Here is a 16,235-nt window from a genome sequence, read left to right on the forward strand (position 1 = left end):
TCCCTTTCTCTCCTTTGTGGTTCCTCTCCTTTCCTCCTTTTTCTCTAAGAACACCCGATTAGAAAGCCGAAGTTTTTCAAATCTACAAGACCTGCACACATTTCTATCAAGTCGTATTTTTATTTTCGGCCCCAGAAGAGGCGACGTCAAAGCTTGCTTGCCTGAGCCCTGTGTAGGAGGTCTACCCTGCTGGGTGCCGATGGCCTTAGGGAGAAGTCAGTGTGTTTATCTGGCCGTGAGTGAGCTGAGGACGTAAGGCCTGTGGCTGTTTATCCAATGTGGCCTTTCAGGGGAGATTCCTGGCATTTGGGAATGAGTCAATAATGTATCCCAATTTGGTTTGTTAGTCTGTGCGTGTCGAAAACTGTCTGTCTGTCTGTCTGTCTGTCACGCACACAAAAACAGAGACAGACAGATGCACAAACATGCACGCACGCATATGGACAGACAAAGAAAAAAGGACAGACAGACAGACAGACAGACAGACAGACAGACAGACAGCTCACAGAGACAAATATACCAAAAAAGTTCAACAACAAACACAAGTGTTAATACCAGAATCCCACCAGACAGGAAATGAAGAAAGTTATTTTTCTCCTGCCTACCGACAGACTGTCTGACCTGTCCAGAGGGAGAGTCAGCACCACTGAAGGAGCCAATCTTGGGCCTGCTGTGCAGAACGGAGACGTGTGATTGGCTGGCTGCCAGGCACAGAGGTAAAAAAGGCCTCAATGTTTATCACACTGGGGTTGCTGTGGAGATCAGATTCCAACTCTAATCCAGGCAAACAGGTCTGAGAAGGGCATTCTGGGACATGACCCCAATCACACACACTCCCCTAGGGCTTGTGAAAACGCTAGTCCGATGTCCCTTGCCTAGACAAAACCACAAAACGCAGTTTTTCTGTCACTACTGAACTGTAACACCACCCTCTCCACCTAGGCTATCAGAAATGATCCTTTATAAATCCTTTATTTGCCTTTTCTGCTCTTGTGACTTGCTATTTGGAGGGGAAAACTTTGTCCCCCGAGCACACAAGTTGCTGATCATGATGGTTTGTTGCTGGAAAGTGTACGCGTTGTTAGAAAGTGTACACGTGAATCTGAATGGTACTAGTCGAGTGTTTGACGTCAGAATCCTCTGCCACACCGGCAGTCCACGCAAAAGAATAGCTGCACCAGAAAAGCCGAGATCAATACTGTTTTGCACGGACAAACATCTCCCTTAAATTAACATTTACAACGTGATAGGAAGGTTATAGGCAACAGTTTACCAAAGAAAAGATGGAAAGGCAACAAGTGTGTTCATTCTTAAAATATTGGAACATTAGCCAACACAACGCATTTGAATTGCCTTCTCGAATATATCTGCCTTACGATATAAAAAAAATGGTCTTTTTTATTTGGGCTTGTCTAATTCTCTATTACATAAGGACACTGACCCACCCCTAGCCTATAGCATACAAAGACAACATGCCAAAAGACTGAAAAGGAAACACAAACGTAATATGTTTAGTGTATCTGTGTGCAAGTGTATATGTTTAAGCGAGGTGTGTGTGTGTGTGTGTGTTTGTGCATTGTCTGGTCTCACCTGTATCTGTTTGAGCACTTTGGGAATGGGCTTGCAGTTGAGTTTCTGGCAGGCCTGTTTGTATGCATTCAGGATCTCCTCCACCGTAACGTTCTGGGCTACAAAAACGACAGGTCAAAAGGTCAGAACCGCAAACGGCATGAACACAGACACACATAACAGCATGAACATAGACACACATAATCTATTCTACACTGTTACACATCCGTCTCTGTCATCACAAGATTTTAGGGAAGCACTCAAGATAGTCTGGGCTAAGTGAGAAGTGTCAGAAACCACATATCTGAGAGGGTGTGTGTGTGTGTGTGTGTGTGTTAGAGTGTGTATGTGTCTGAGAAAGCTTTTGTGAGAAAAATTGCTTGTGTGTGCAGTATGTGTGGTGTGTGTGTGTGTGTGTGTGTGCAGTATGCGTGTGATGTGCGTGTGATGTGCGTGTGATGTGCGTGTGATGTGCGTGTGCGTGTGCGTGTGCGTGTGTGTAACTGACTTTTGGGTTTATAGACAGAATAGCTAATGGTATTTAAAGGACTGTGTTTAATAATCACCTTGGCAACTAAGCGTCAAATACAATGACAAATCTGATTGGTCTACATTTTCCCTTAGGGGATACACACAAAGTAATGTCAGGAGAGTGTAACTGTGTGTTCTTGTGTGAAGACGGTGTGTGTGTTGTATGTATTTATGAGAGAGAACGTGCGCGTGAGAATGTGTGCTTAATGTGTGCATGCACTGTGCGTGTGCATACTGTTATGACCTTATCTAAATGTGTCTGCCTAAAGAGCCCTCAAGGACTGGAACACACACACACACACACACACACACACACACAGCTAGATCGTAGACCCCTGGAGTGAGTTACTGGTGCTTAAGCTCTCTGAAAGGCAGCCATTGTTCCATCCCACTCCAAAACACCAGTCAGCTGATCAGTCAGCACACACACACACACACACACACACACACACACACACACACACACACACACACACACACACACACACACACACACACACACACACACACACACACACACACACACACACACTCTCTCTCTCTCTCTAGTGTCAGAGAACTGTTGTCTGACCTCTTTAGTCTGGCTGCTCTTAAGCGGAGACAGAAAGTCGAGGGTCGGACACAAGACAGAGCGGAGGTGGGGTGTGTGTGGGGATGCTTTAGGAAAATGGTTAAGTCAGAAAAACTGCTATTGATATCGAATTGATGTGCATTATTCACACCTTTATAAAACAGTAAAAGTAAGTTTAAAATAACATGTTAATCTAAATTAACTAATAATAGACAATTAACATAATAGGCCAATTAAAGCACTATATGATGCCCCCTGAACCCATAGGTCACTGTCTTTAGATACGACAGTGAAAGCACACACCCAACCCTTACCCTAGAAACATAAAGGTGAGTCTGTGTTGCAGTAATAGTTTGTATTTATCCCACTGCACACATTTGATGTGGACCTAGCATCAATGTTTTGGGCGGTATTGGTAGTTGGATTAACATCCAACTGTCTACAGCCTTATCTTGGAATTATTTGCAAACATCACCTCGATTACGAGTTCGAGATAGAGAATTCCTAAACCTCAAAAAGCGCTTACAAGAAGGAAATGTGTTCAATATTTGTAGCCATCACTGTAAGAACAAAGTGTTATTCATCTATACTTTATAAAAAAAAAAAAAAAAAGGCATCTGACCGAGGGTAAGCACAGTTTTAAGGCATGGGATGATTTGGTGACAGGTTCGCAAGCTAGCAAGAGATGATCAGTGCAATATAGTAGTTAGCTCACTACTTTTAGACAAACTAAAAAAATTAAAATGCGCAAGCTAGCAAGATTTAAATGAATTAATCACAAAGCATGTCATTAATTTGATTATCTTTTTTAATCGCTTGTCAGCCAGTCAGTTTTGTAATAGTGATATATTTCCAGAAAATAACAATATCAAATTTGTTCTGTATATTTTGCTCGGGTAGTCTGCTCAAACTTTCTTAAGATACATAATGATATTTATGACGACTGTTCAAGACTGTGCTTGTTAAGTCATTTTAAGTCACTGAGACACTGAGAGTGTGTGTGTGTGTGCGTGTGTGTGTGTGTGTGTGTGTGTCTGTCTTTCTATGTTTATCAACTCTTCTTATCTGCTCTGAACAGACAGAACTGCTGACTACAGCATAAACAGCAGCACACACACACACACACAACCGGAGCACCAGCTCGATACTCAACAGACCGGTTCAGAGTTCACTGTTCTGCTGCGCAACCTACACCCGACACACACACACACACACACACACACACACACACACACACACACACACACACACACACACACACACACACACTTCATTTGAGCAGTACCAATCTACTGCACAAGGTAAGGGAAAATAATTATAAAATAATTCAGCCACAGCGTTTAGCAATCAATATAATGGAGCCCAGTTGTGCACTGTCGAACTCTCTGTTCACAAAACTGAAATGTCGGAAAGAGACTAACCAATGTGAACGAATGGGCTAGAGAGACTCCAAAAACATGCCAACAGGAAGAGGAAAGAGAATACAGTGAGACAGGTAACCTTTAAGAAACAGTCAATCTTCCAACAAGGGTAAAGGAGACACTGAGACACACATACACACACACACACATAAAGGGAAGGAGAACGAGAAATACAGAAAAAAAGAAAGAGAGAAAGGGAGGGAAAGAGAAACAAGAAAGAGGGATGGTTTTGATTGAATGATTGTAATGAGTAGGGCCTAATGACTTATTGTTAGCCTATCCCTTATTCTCCTATTTCTGTTGAAATACAGGTCACCCCATTCAACACTGTCTCTGCAGCTCTGGCTACATAGGCCGCTCGGACAAGACAGCCAACCGAAATGAAACGGTAAATGCAAAAAGAAACTTAAGAACCTGAATCGGAGTCCCAGTCTTCAGCTGAGGTGTGTGTGTGTTGGGATCGGGTGACAACAATCGGAAGACAAAGTATTTAGAGAGGACTTGTCTAGACCCTGCCCTGTCTGTCTGCCTCATTGTGTCCAAACCCTTGGCTGTCTGTCTGTCTGTCTATCTGCTTGCTTGTGTCCAAACCCTTGTCTGTCTGTCTGTCTGTCTATCTGCTTGCTTGTGTCCAAACCCTTGTCTGTCTGTCTGTCTGTCTATCTGCTTGCTTGTGTCCAAACCCTTGTCTGTCTGTCTGTCTGTCTATCTGCTTGCTTGTGTCCAAACCCTTGTCTGTCTGTCTGTCTGTCTGTCTATCTGCTTGCTTGTGTCCAAACCCTTGTCTGTCTGTCTGTCTGTCTATCTGCTTGCTTGTGTCCAAACCCTTGTCTGTCTGTCTGTCTGTCTGTCTATCTGCTTGCTTGAGTCCAAACTCTTGTCTGTCTGTCTGTCTGTCTATCTGCTTGCTTGTGTCCAAACCCTTGTCTGTCTGTCTGTCTGTCTGTCTGTCTATCTGCTTGCTTGTGTCCAAACCCTTGTCTGTCTGTCTGTCTGTCTATCTGCTTGCTTGTGTCCAAACCCTTGTCTGTCTGTCTGTCTGTCTATCTGCTTGCTTGTGTCCAAACCCTTGTCTGTCTGTCTGTCTATCTGCTTGCTTGTGTCCAAACCCTTGTCTGTCTGTCTGCTTGCTTGTGTCCAAACCCTTGTCTGTCTGTCTGTCTGCTTGCTTGTGTCCAAACCCTTGTCTGTCTGTCTGTCTGCTTGCTTGTGTCCAAACCCTTGTCTGTCTGTCTGTCTGCTTGCTTGTGTCCAAACCCTTGTCTGTCTGTCTGCTTGCTTGTGTCCAATAGTGCTGTAGCGACGCGTCGATGACGTCGACGCGTCGATTTCTAAATTACGTCGACGCCATATTTTTACGTCGACGCTTGGCACATACACGTGGTTGACCCAAACAGAAACAAACATTGCGCAAGGACTGAGAGAGCAGAAACCCAGGGAATTGCTTGGCGCCATTAGTTGATATTGGCGATCTAACGTAGTGAATCATGATACATACTATAAGCTGACCAACACCATGACTTAGCTCTCTGTGCCGTTTGTTCATGCTTAGTTGCCGTGTTCTGCAGCCGTAAGTTAACGTTAACTTAACTGACACACTAGTAGCTAGCTAACGTTAACTACTAGCACCCAAGCACGAACAAACTGCACGGAGAGCTATAGTTTGCTAGCACCACCGAAGTGAGCAGAGCTCAAGCTACACAACACACTGAACAAACGTTAAATTAATGTAACCAACGTTACTTATTGTCCCCTTCACGAGAGACAATGGGGTGCGTTTCTATCTCCATTCTCAAACGTCTCGTATTTAACGTTTGTTCAGTGTGTTGTGTAGCTTGAGCTCTGCGCACTTCGGTGGTGCTAGCTAACTATCTTCTTAGCTCTCCGTGCAGTTTGTTCGTGCTTGGTAGCTAGCTACTATAGCGGCAGCGGCTAGACAGCTGTGTCAGTTTAGTAAACGTTAACTTACGGCTGCAGAACACGCCAACCAAGCACCAACAAACGGCACAGAGAGCTAACTCATGCTGTGGTCATTTACGAGTCAAACACATAACATTAGACTAACGTTGGCCAGCTTATAGTATGTATCATGATTCACTACCACGTTAGATCGCCAATGTCAACTAATGCAGCCAAGCAATGTCCAGGACAGGGCTGCACATAAGGTGGTGCGCAGTGCTCATCAATGAATGAATGTTTTTATAAGCACTGAAAACATTTAAATGAATGAGCACCACATCCAAATGTGATAGGGCTCATTTGAGTACCAAACATTTTACTGTGAACTCTAGATAAACATGAAATGCATTGTTGGACTTTTGCTGTGCAAAACGGTGCTCATTAAAGTATATTATTAAGATTTTTTGGGGTATTTATTTGAGATACATTATGGTTTTAATCGAGCAACAGAAAAATAATCGTTAGACTAATCGTCCAATTAGTCGTTAGATTAGTCGACTATTCGATAAAATAATCGCCAGATTAATCGTTTTGAAAATAATCGTTTACCCCCAGCCCTAGTGTCCAAACCCTTGTCTGTCTGTCTGCTTGCTTGTGTCCAAACCCTTGTCTGTCTGTCTGCTTGCTTGTGTCCAAACCCTTGTCTGTCTGTCTGCTTGCTTGTGTCCAAACCCTTGTCTGTCTGTCTGCTTGCTTGTGTCCAAACCCTTGTCTGTCTGTCTGTCTGTCTGTCTAAGGGCCTGCCCAGATGGCTGCCTCTCCTCTCTGCCCCTGCAACTCGTCTGAATTAATCTCATCAGGCCCTACGGAGGGAGAGAAAGAAAACTGAGGTTGTGCAACTGCATTTACAGTTCCTACACAGACACACTTACTCTCTTTCTCCGTCAGACACACAAGCCAGTAAAAACTTGCAGCCACAGGGCCTGTTCCATGAGCAGTGTCAAAAGGGGCTGCTGAGGCATGCTGGCTGAGGCAGTTAAGGCAAATGAGTCTCTCGCTCACACACACAGTATACACTCATACCGCCTCTCTATCTATCACTCACACACACACACACACAGACACAGACACAGACACACACACACACACACGTTTAATGGAGCCACATTTCATCATTGCCACCCCCTGATGAACACGCCAGTGATTTCATCAGCAGCTTAAGGCTCTTTATGTGCCCTCCTGTTGGCTTTAATATCCCAGAGGGGAGTCTCTGCCTGTTGTGTTCCTCTGGATGCTCTGGGTCTTAAAGGATGACCTCAGGATGGACTCCCACGTGATGTCTGTGGAGGCTCAAGCATGACGATGGTCTAGAAGAGGAGACTGAGGCCGTGAGCAACTGGAGGGCCATGGAAACATCACGGCACAAGGGTTTATGCCTGAAGAGCCAAGATATGGAACCAAGCTACAGTACTGTGACCCCCATCTCTGAACCCAGCTACAGTACTGTGACCCCCATCTCTGAACCTGAACCCAGCTACAGTATTGGGCCCCACATCACTGAACCCAGCTACAGTACTGGACCCACCCATTTCTGAACCTGAACCCGGCTACAGTACTGTGCCCCCCCCCCATCTCTGAACCCAGCTACAGTACTGGGCCCCCCATCTTTAAACCCAGCTACAGCACTGTGCCCCACATCTCTGGGCCTGAACCCAGCTCCAGTACTGGGCCCTGCATCACTGAACCTGAACCCAGCTACAGTAATGTCCCTGCCATCTCTGTGCCTGCCAGAAGGCTGAGTCAGAGGGAGAGAGAGGAGGAGATGGGGCGTGTATGGAGAGAGCGAGAGAAAGGGAAGGATGAGAGAATATATGGGGAAGGCTGAACTACGGGATGATTTAAGAGGCTTTGTGGAGTCCATTTAACACCTGAGCACCCAACCAACCAACCAACCAACCAACCAACCAACCAACCACACACACACACACACACACACACACACACACACACACACACACACACACCTTGATTACCCTATATGACGACAGGTTGCCTTGTTTCAACTCATGATCTGACTTTCGACAAAGCATGCGGATACACACACTCAAGGCACACACTGTCTTTCACCATCACTCTCTTCATTAACAGTAATGGAGAAGGAGGAGACAGGCACAAGCCAACACACACACACACACACAGACAGACATCCCAGGCTCATATGCACACACACACAGACAGACATCCCAGGCTCATATGCGCGCACACACACACACACACACACACACACACACACACACACACACAAACACACACACAAACAGAAAGACAGAAAGACAGGAGAGTAGTCCAAGACAAGTAAAGCAAAGTCAGACCCTGTCACAGAGTAGTATCCACAAACAACCAGTTTCTATTTGGCTTTTTGTTCCACCATTTAGACACTGGAGCACCCACACACCCGACCCCCTCAGCAAGACAACTTCACTGTTTATTCGTTGTTTCCTCCTGAAAAAGACGCAGCACAGGGTCTCCTTTCATTTTCATGACGCAGATGAACTCAGACCTACAGCTAAGAGGCTGTGTCTCAATCCCCTCCCATGCCCACCGATAAGGATCCCTTCTCAGTCAGTGAAGTTATGAAAAGCACAGTTCACAAGGGCACAGCTCAGTAATTTGAAGGACACCAGTGTATTATTTCATCAAGAGGGTTTGCAGGGTGACAGGATAAGAGGAATAAGCCTACAAAGCTAACGTTAGCTGCTTTCTGTAACAATATACTACAACGAACAAGTTTACTACACACACTCACGTTGGGAGGCATCACAGACAGTTCTAAATACAGGCCTCGCACTGGAGATCAATGTGAAACACAAGAGAGGGCTGATTAAAAAAACTAAACAAAAATAAATACAAATTAAATGAAAGCAACCAAATTAGTCTAATCCCATCCAATATGACAAATTAGATGATGCATTTTCTCTGCTCTATGCAAAAAGCCTACTACATGATTATGTGCATTTGGATAGAAACTTTTCATTAGAACTCGGGCAGAAGTTTTTTTGGCCGCAGGATGTGGGCAGAGATACGGATGCCTCTGGACTGACCCCTGATCAGGAGATGCCTCTGGCAGGGGGAGCAGCAGAGATTCTCCTTTCTAACCAGAGGAAACCAGTGACCACCACAGATCACCACCTTCCTCTTGACAAACATTAATATCAACTCTGAGAGTGACGTCCACGGCCCCATTATTTAATTGTAAGCACTCCAATTTTGTTAAAGTTAGGTCACCCTTTCACTTCAGAGTGAATCTCAATCAGGCAAAACCATCTGACTGGTGAGAACAGCCCTGTCGCCCATCAATTTGATTTCACGTGACAGGTTCATCGACATGAGGTCTGAACAACTATGAACTGAGCCCTCACGTCAATGAGCCTATGAACTGAGCCCTCACGTCAATGAGCCTATGACCTGGGCACTCATGTTAATGAGCCTATAAACTGAGCCTACCGCAGTGAGTGAAAGCTTGCAAGGGTGGAAGAGGTCCTGGGAGCAGAGTAAGGAACCCATTTTAAACCATCCTGCTCTACTGCTGTAGACCCCTCATTAGGCCGCCTTTGCTTGTTTACACTGATCAAGAGGCTGCATAATGCCGCCCCAGTGAGCGATTTTAGATAGCGCGCCGGCCTTCCACAACCACGTGTCGTTTAAGATAGCATCTAGCTTGACGATTAATGCCACGTTCAAGATCAATCAGACCTCAGATAATGCAAACTCTGAAAAAAATAATATATAGCATTTAAATATCATTACCATTAAGGCCACAAACTGAAAAGAGCCTAACCCTAACCCTATCAAAGGTTAAAAGGTGAGAAGATGTGAGAAGAGGCAGTGTGTCAAGATAAACCACATTATTGTGTTTATATTTGACTTGAATGCAAAACGGGGCACTCACACATACGTGTAAGAAGCTTTTTAGCTTTGGAAGATATTTGGCTTTTTTTGCTTAGATTTTTAAAAGTTACAGATAAATAGATACTGTACAATGTAAAAACCCCATTATTGTAACCAGAAAATATTTGTGAGGTCATCTAAAGGTTAGAAAGTTAACTACCCACAAGGTGAACAGCTCGTTAGTGAAGTTACACAGTGGTCAGTTATTCATAGTGATTGGCTGTTTAACTGTCCGGTCCTAACGTCTGCGTTATCAACACAGACCCAAACGTCGGGCAAGCCCACTGTAAGGCACAATACGTGTGAGTGCCCCATTCAAGTCAGAGCTGGGATATATCAAATTGGACGTTCCAATTTTCAAGTAGTCTCAGATGCACCATAACATAGACTTCTGAAATAAACCAGCCTACCCGTTACTTTCAAAAACAAAGATGGATGATCTTAAGTGTCTGCGGGCTCTTGCAAGCTGTGCATATTCAACGTTGGAGTGAATCATCTACAACATGTAAATGCTCCATAATTTCAGATTCATGTCTTGCTTCATTTTGGTTAGCTGCTAGGCTACGTCCCAACCCTATCCCGCCATGCCAGCTCTCTCCTTTACACAGACATCGATCCAGCTCTGTGACTACCTCCACTGCTGGCTCAGAGGCAGAGCAACAATGACAATGACCCTACCCCAATTCCATGTTCATCCCTACAGAACGGTGAGGCAGAATACAAGTTCAACATTCCCGCCTCAAACAGGCTGTATTAAAAGCCCCAGACAGAGGGGTGTTAAGGCGAAAGCTGGGCCAAAAAGACATTTTGTTGTGCTGCTTTGACCCCATGACCAACCACAGCTGGGTACTCTTATCTCACATGGCTGTGAATACGGAGGCTGTACATTCCCTGCGGAGACGGAAACTTCCAGAAGACTAAGGGCTCCTTTACACGGAGTCTAGATTCACTGAATCTGGTTCATTTTTCACACCTATCGAATCTTTTAATTGCGTAAGGATGGAGCCTGGTAACGAGAGATTTGCGTAAAGACTAACACACCAGTTTGGGATGAACTGACTGTAGTACATACCCCACGCCTGTTGGTGGCGATTTAGCACTGATACAGATAACTGAAAAAACATGAAAAAACGTAGAAGAAGACAAGAGGACATGGGTAAGCAGCCAGTAGACAAGCTACAATTAGCCACGTTTAGCCTAACCGCATAGCCTACATTTAATCTGCACAGTAATACATTATGGTGGTCAGAGCAGACTATAGGTTATGCGAAAATGAATTTGATTTTCTATTGATAATAAAGAGTTTGGAACAGTGCAACATGATATGTCTGTGAGTTGTTTAAATGCCTTTGCTTTATTGAGAGGCTGAGCTTGAGCATTTCCCATGAGGCTTTGCTCCGACCATTCTACATTAATATATGAAGAAAAAAGCTAATTAAAATCGCTGGCCAATTTATATTTGTGGTCATGAGAGTTATGTAACGTCTAGGGATGGGCATTCGATTAAATTGTCTTAATCGATCGTCGGGAGAATTAACGATCGATTTTCGATTATTCATTAAAAACATTATATCAAAAATGCACTATTCATAGGCTATATATTAAAATGCAGTGAACAAAGATAAAACACAGCGTGTTCCTCAATGAGATCTGTATTCCAAGATTGACAACTCTTGTGGCAGTTAAACCGGATCCGTTTAATGGTTACACTTGAAAAATATGCGCTGCTGTACTCTTAAGCAGCGGAGCCGACAGCTAGAAGCCAGTGCTCATAAACACAACTTACTCGGTTAGCCTACATAACAATGAATTAGGCTAATTAACAAAGCTCCATTAAAACAACCAGTATTATCGACAAGCCATTCAATTCACCGGTAAAGAGAATATTAATAGTTAAGCCCTAAACCTACAAGTCCAGGTGCTTAGAATAACAGCTGATAGTAAACGTCAACTTTTAAGATGATTCTTGACCAGTGCCAATTTCAAGCTGTCCTTCCCCGGCTTTCTAACCAGAAACAATAACCCTGGAAGGTATTGAAAACTAGTAACTAACTGTTAAAGCACACGTTTTTAAAACAACCAGTTAGCTAGCTTTGCTACCTTTTGGAATCCTTCAAGCCAAGTTCGCCAGCAAGGTTAGGTAGGGATGCTAATTTAGCCACGGTAAGCTAAGTGATGGAGGCTGGTAGGATGGCAAGCTATTTCCAACAGTGCTGATAAATATGGTGGGTTCCAAATGTTTAATACTTACTTAGTTGTGTACGGTCACTAACCATGGTCGGATGTGCGTTGTTCAAGTGGTAGCCTACATCATTTGAGTTGTGGCCGAGTTGTACTTATACACAGCTTCGCAGTGTTGTCAATGAACTAAGTCATTTTTTTTTTACCAAAATGGTCCCACGCTACATGCCGTGACCTCTTCATGTTTACACGGAAACTTGCAGGTAACTGAGTAACATTGCCCTTGTTTGGTAACATTTTAATTGCTGCCACATAGCGAAATCCATTGCATTCCTTCAAGACTCACACTACGCAACAGAACGTGCATTAGTTTTATCGATGAATAAAAAAAAATAATGTCATCGACGAAATTCTTAATGATCAATTAACGTCTGAATAAAAAGAATTAGATCAAGATAGGAGGGCTAAACAAAAATCAGTATGCTGGATTCATAAGAGCGAATTCGAGACCCACCACTAGTGTGATGTAGAAGGAGAACAAGTGATATATATATTGGTTGGAGCAATGACGTCATCAGGGCGCGTGAATCCGTGCAGACGAACACCAGTCCCCGTACCACCAGCCCCGTACCGATTTCTACCCCCGATTTCGATCGTTGCGGATAGAGAGTGCTCGTCTACATGATAAGGCACGTTGCGGAAGAAGACGAACTAGACTTTGTCTGAATTGGACCTAAAGCCGTGACCTTGATGCTGCTGCAGCTGCACACACGGAGACAGGTGATTTCAGCCTGTTCCCTGCTCCAGGAAACTCGCTCACTCGCTCACTGCTTCATGAAAGGAGTGCAGAGACAGAATTAAGGGAGGAGAGAGGACGATTGAGAGGGAGTGGTGGGGGGTGAGTGAGAAAGAGGGGACAGAGAGGAAGAGAGAGAATTTGCTGAGCCAATAAGTCACGGCAAAGTCAATTTCCATTATTGCTATTGGCCGACTTCCACCACGCTACAGGGCTGCAAGTGCCTTCATGGACTCCTGCTACTGCTAGCGCTGATGCATGTGCAGAGCCCATAGATCAACACACATGCTACGCTAACTAATTAAAAACACATTCACTCCAATCAATACCCACACAATCCAGCGATATGGGTGGGTGATTATGAGAAAAACACTGGGATTAAGAGCCTCACAATTATCCAGCAGTTTGTCAAAGGGAGATATGGGGGTTGGGGTGATGCTACGGTGGCACAGGAGGGCCAAAAAGAGAATGTGGCAGTGTGTCATGGTATGTGATGGATGTCCTTTACTCAAGAGCGGCTGCCTGTATCGATTGCTTCACTCCCCCCCAACCTCATCTCCCTGGCCTGACTTACAAGCCAGCAGTCAAACTGGCACACACAAGAGCTGACTCACTCCAGAGACAGAAAGACATGGGGGCAGGGGTGGGAGGATAGAGACAGTGAGGGAGAGAGAGAGAGAGAGAGAGCGAGCAAGGGAGGGACAGCCAAAGGGAGGAAGAGAGAAAGAGAAAGAGAGAGAGAGAGAGAGAGTACAATGGAGTGAGGTGGGAAAAAATGAGAAAAACAAAGTTGAGGCCAAGAGTGCAGGGCTATGAAAAGGTGATGAGAGATGAAAGGCAGAATGAAAGGAGGATCTGATAGTGAGTAGAGGGGGAGAGCACAATGGAGAGCTGGGTATGCAACACGACCTCAAGAAAAGAGGGGAGGAATGGAGCAACAAGAGGAAGAAAAACAGAAAGGTGGGAGAGCTAGAGAGACAGTTACAGTTAAATCGTATCGTGTTTCACATTATCTACTTCTACAAAAGATTATTTTCATATGACCACTGGCAATACCGTTGCACAGTCATGCCAAAAGACCTGCTTTAGAGAGAGAAAGAGGGACAGAGAGATGAGGATGAGCCCGTGGGAGCAGCTCTATTGTTGCTGTGCTTTTGTGTGTGTGTGTGTGTGTGTGTGTGTGTGTTGGAGGTACAGTGGCAGGTGTGGACAGGTGAAGCATGCCACACAGTTACAGCGCCCCACGCTGTGCTGTTCTCATTCTCCGTGAAGAGGGAAGGCCACAGCTGTTTGCAGAGGAGAGGAGAGGAGAGGAGACGAGAGGAGTGGATGCTCACCTGAAATGTCTGAGCTGCTCTAACACAAGGCCCCACCTAACAGGACCGCCTCAGAACCTAATTACAGGCACCCGGACAAACACACACACACACCCAGACCCAGACACACACACACACACACACACACACACACACACACACACACACACACACACACACACACACACACCCGGACACACAGTGCAGAACCAGCAAAAGAAGCAACTGTGGCTCAAACATATACACCAAGCAATGCACTCACTTACTCACTCAGTCACTCACTCACTTAGAGATGCCCTGAGGCAGGTTGGGGCAGAGGTGTGTGTGTGTGTGTAAGCGTGTGTGTGTGCACTCAGTATGGCTGTGTCATCAGACATGGTGTGGCATGAGGAACAGGCTAAGCAGGCTCCAGGATGCATGCAGGGCAGGGCTACTGCTGAGTGCCAGCCGTTACTGGACTTTCTTTCCTGCCACGTATACACACATGCCGTGCCCATACACCACACACACACACACACACACACACACACACACACCTGACTTATACTACATTCCCTGAGGTAACTAGAATTCCAATATGCAATGCACTACCTTATAGCATACTATAACATGACACTATACTATACTATAACACACTCACAGTTGAGTGCTCCAGACAGAGCTCTCAGCAAAGCACAGGTCAGGCAAGGTAGTCTTTTCACAATCCTGTGCAGCAGATTTAGTACTGCAGTGAGCTGAACTTCAAATCCAGGGGTGGATTCTTACCTGGTGTGATGAAGGCCAGCTGGGGTTTCTAAATGTGTCAGACGCCCCAGGGCTGATCGTCTTGTGTAACCTTGTACTTAATGCTTTTGGTCCAAACGTGGGACTGCTTTAATACTGGTATGCACAGAGCAAGGACTCCGATTCAAACAAGTGATAGCTTGCATGTTGCACAAGACAGAAGGAGGCGAAATCCTATGGCTGTGGTCTTTGAGGCCGACCTTCAGTTTAACTTCAGTTAACCGAATCCTGTTCCTAACAACACCTTTGCAAAATTGGCGGGTTTTTGAAGGTGAAACCGGAGATGGCCAACTACAAAGCGTCCAGGAGTTTAAGAGCGCGAGGGTTAGCGATATGCTTATCAGTACACACAGGTCTAGCGAGGAGAGCCATAACTGTGATAAACTAAGTGCTCTCTCAGAGAGCTGCCAAGCCAAAGCAGGGAGCAAAGAGTAAACAGACCCTGAGGCAGAGCTACAGTAGTGGCCTTAACCCTTAGTGAACCCACACACACACACACGCACACGCACACACACACACGCACACACACACGCACACAGAGGGGGAAAACAAGATTTGTGGCTGACCTTCAGAGGCGTTCTGTGAACTCTACTCCGACCTTGACTGAGAGGCTAGCAGGAACATCATGCTAGCTTTCAGCAGTCAGCTCCATCATCTGGATTTGTTGGCAAAGTTTTATTTGACTTTAAATCGCTCACAGCCAGCCACTCTCAGGTGCACACAGATTCATAGACAGACGTATACTTGCTCGCTCTTTCACACTCATACACACACACGGCACACAGCCACACACAGCCTCACACTGCACGTACACAGCCCCCCACACACACACTGTGATAATGATAGAGACTGATACATCCTCCAACTGGCACAACACAGATTCCCTGAGAGTGAAGAGAAGCTGCAGGCAGACTTGTGTCTCCTAAAACATCAATCTCTTCCCCTCTCTCTCTCTCTCTCTCTATCCACCTCTCTCTTATTCACACTCTTTCTCTATCTCTGGCTCCCTGGCTCTTGTTCTATCTGGCAGCAGTTGAGGTGTTAACACACCTTCACTATTAGGGCTGTTTTTGTGTGCTTGTGTGTGTACATGAGTGAGTGTGTAAGTGTACATGAGAGAAGGTGTGTGTGTGTTTGGCAGGGTTGGAGCTGGGGCTTCTCAGAAGAGGTGGTGAGAGCATGGGAGCATCTGCAAGTAAAGACGAGGTGAGAAAAAAAAA

General features: G+C 45.2%; 1 protein-coding gene across 1 annotated transcript in view; it reads right to left on the minus strand.

Moving 5' to 3' along the window:
* ppp1r37 (protein phosphatase 1, regulatory subunit 37) overlaps window positions 1–16,235 on the minus strand; it is a 55,947-nt gene that overhangs the window by 28,117 nt on the left and 11,595 nt on the right. The window contains exon 2 of the mRNA XM_080845147.1: window positions 1,591–1,688. Coding sequence (XP_080701273.1) covers window positions 1,591–1,688 — 98 coding nt within the window. The remainder of the gene's footprint in view (window positions 1–1,590; window positions 1,689–16,235) is intronic.

The sequence above is a fragment of the Sprattus sprattus genome, assembly GCF_963457725.1.
Source record: "Sprattus sprattus genome assembly, chromosome: 9".
Lineage (NCBI taxonomy): Eukaryota > Metazoa > Chordata > Actinopteri > Clupeiformes > Clupeidae > Sprattus > Sprattus sprattus.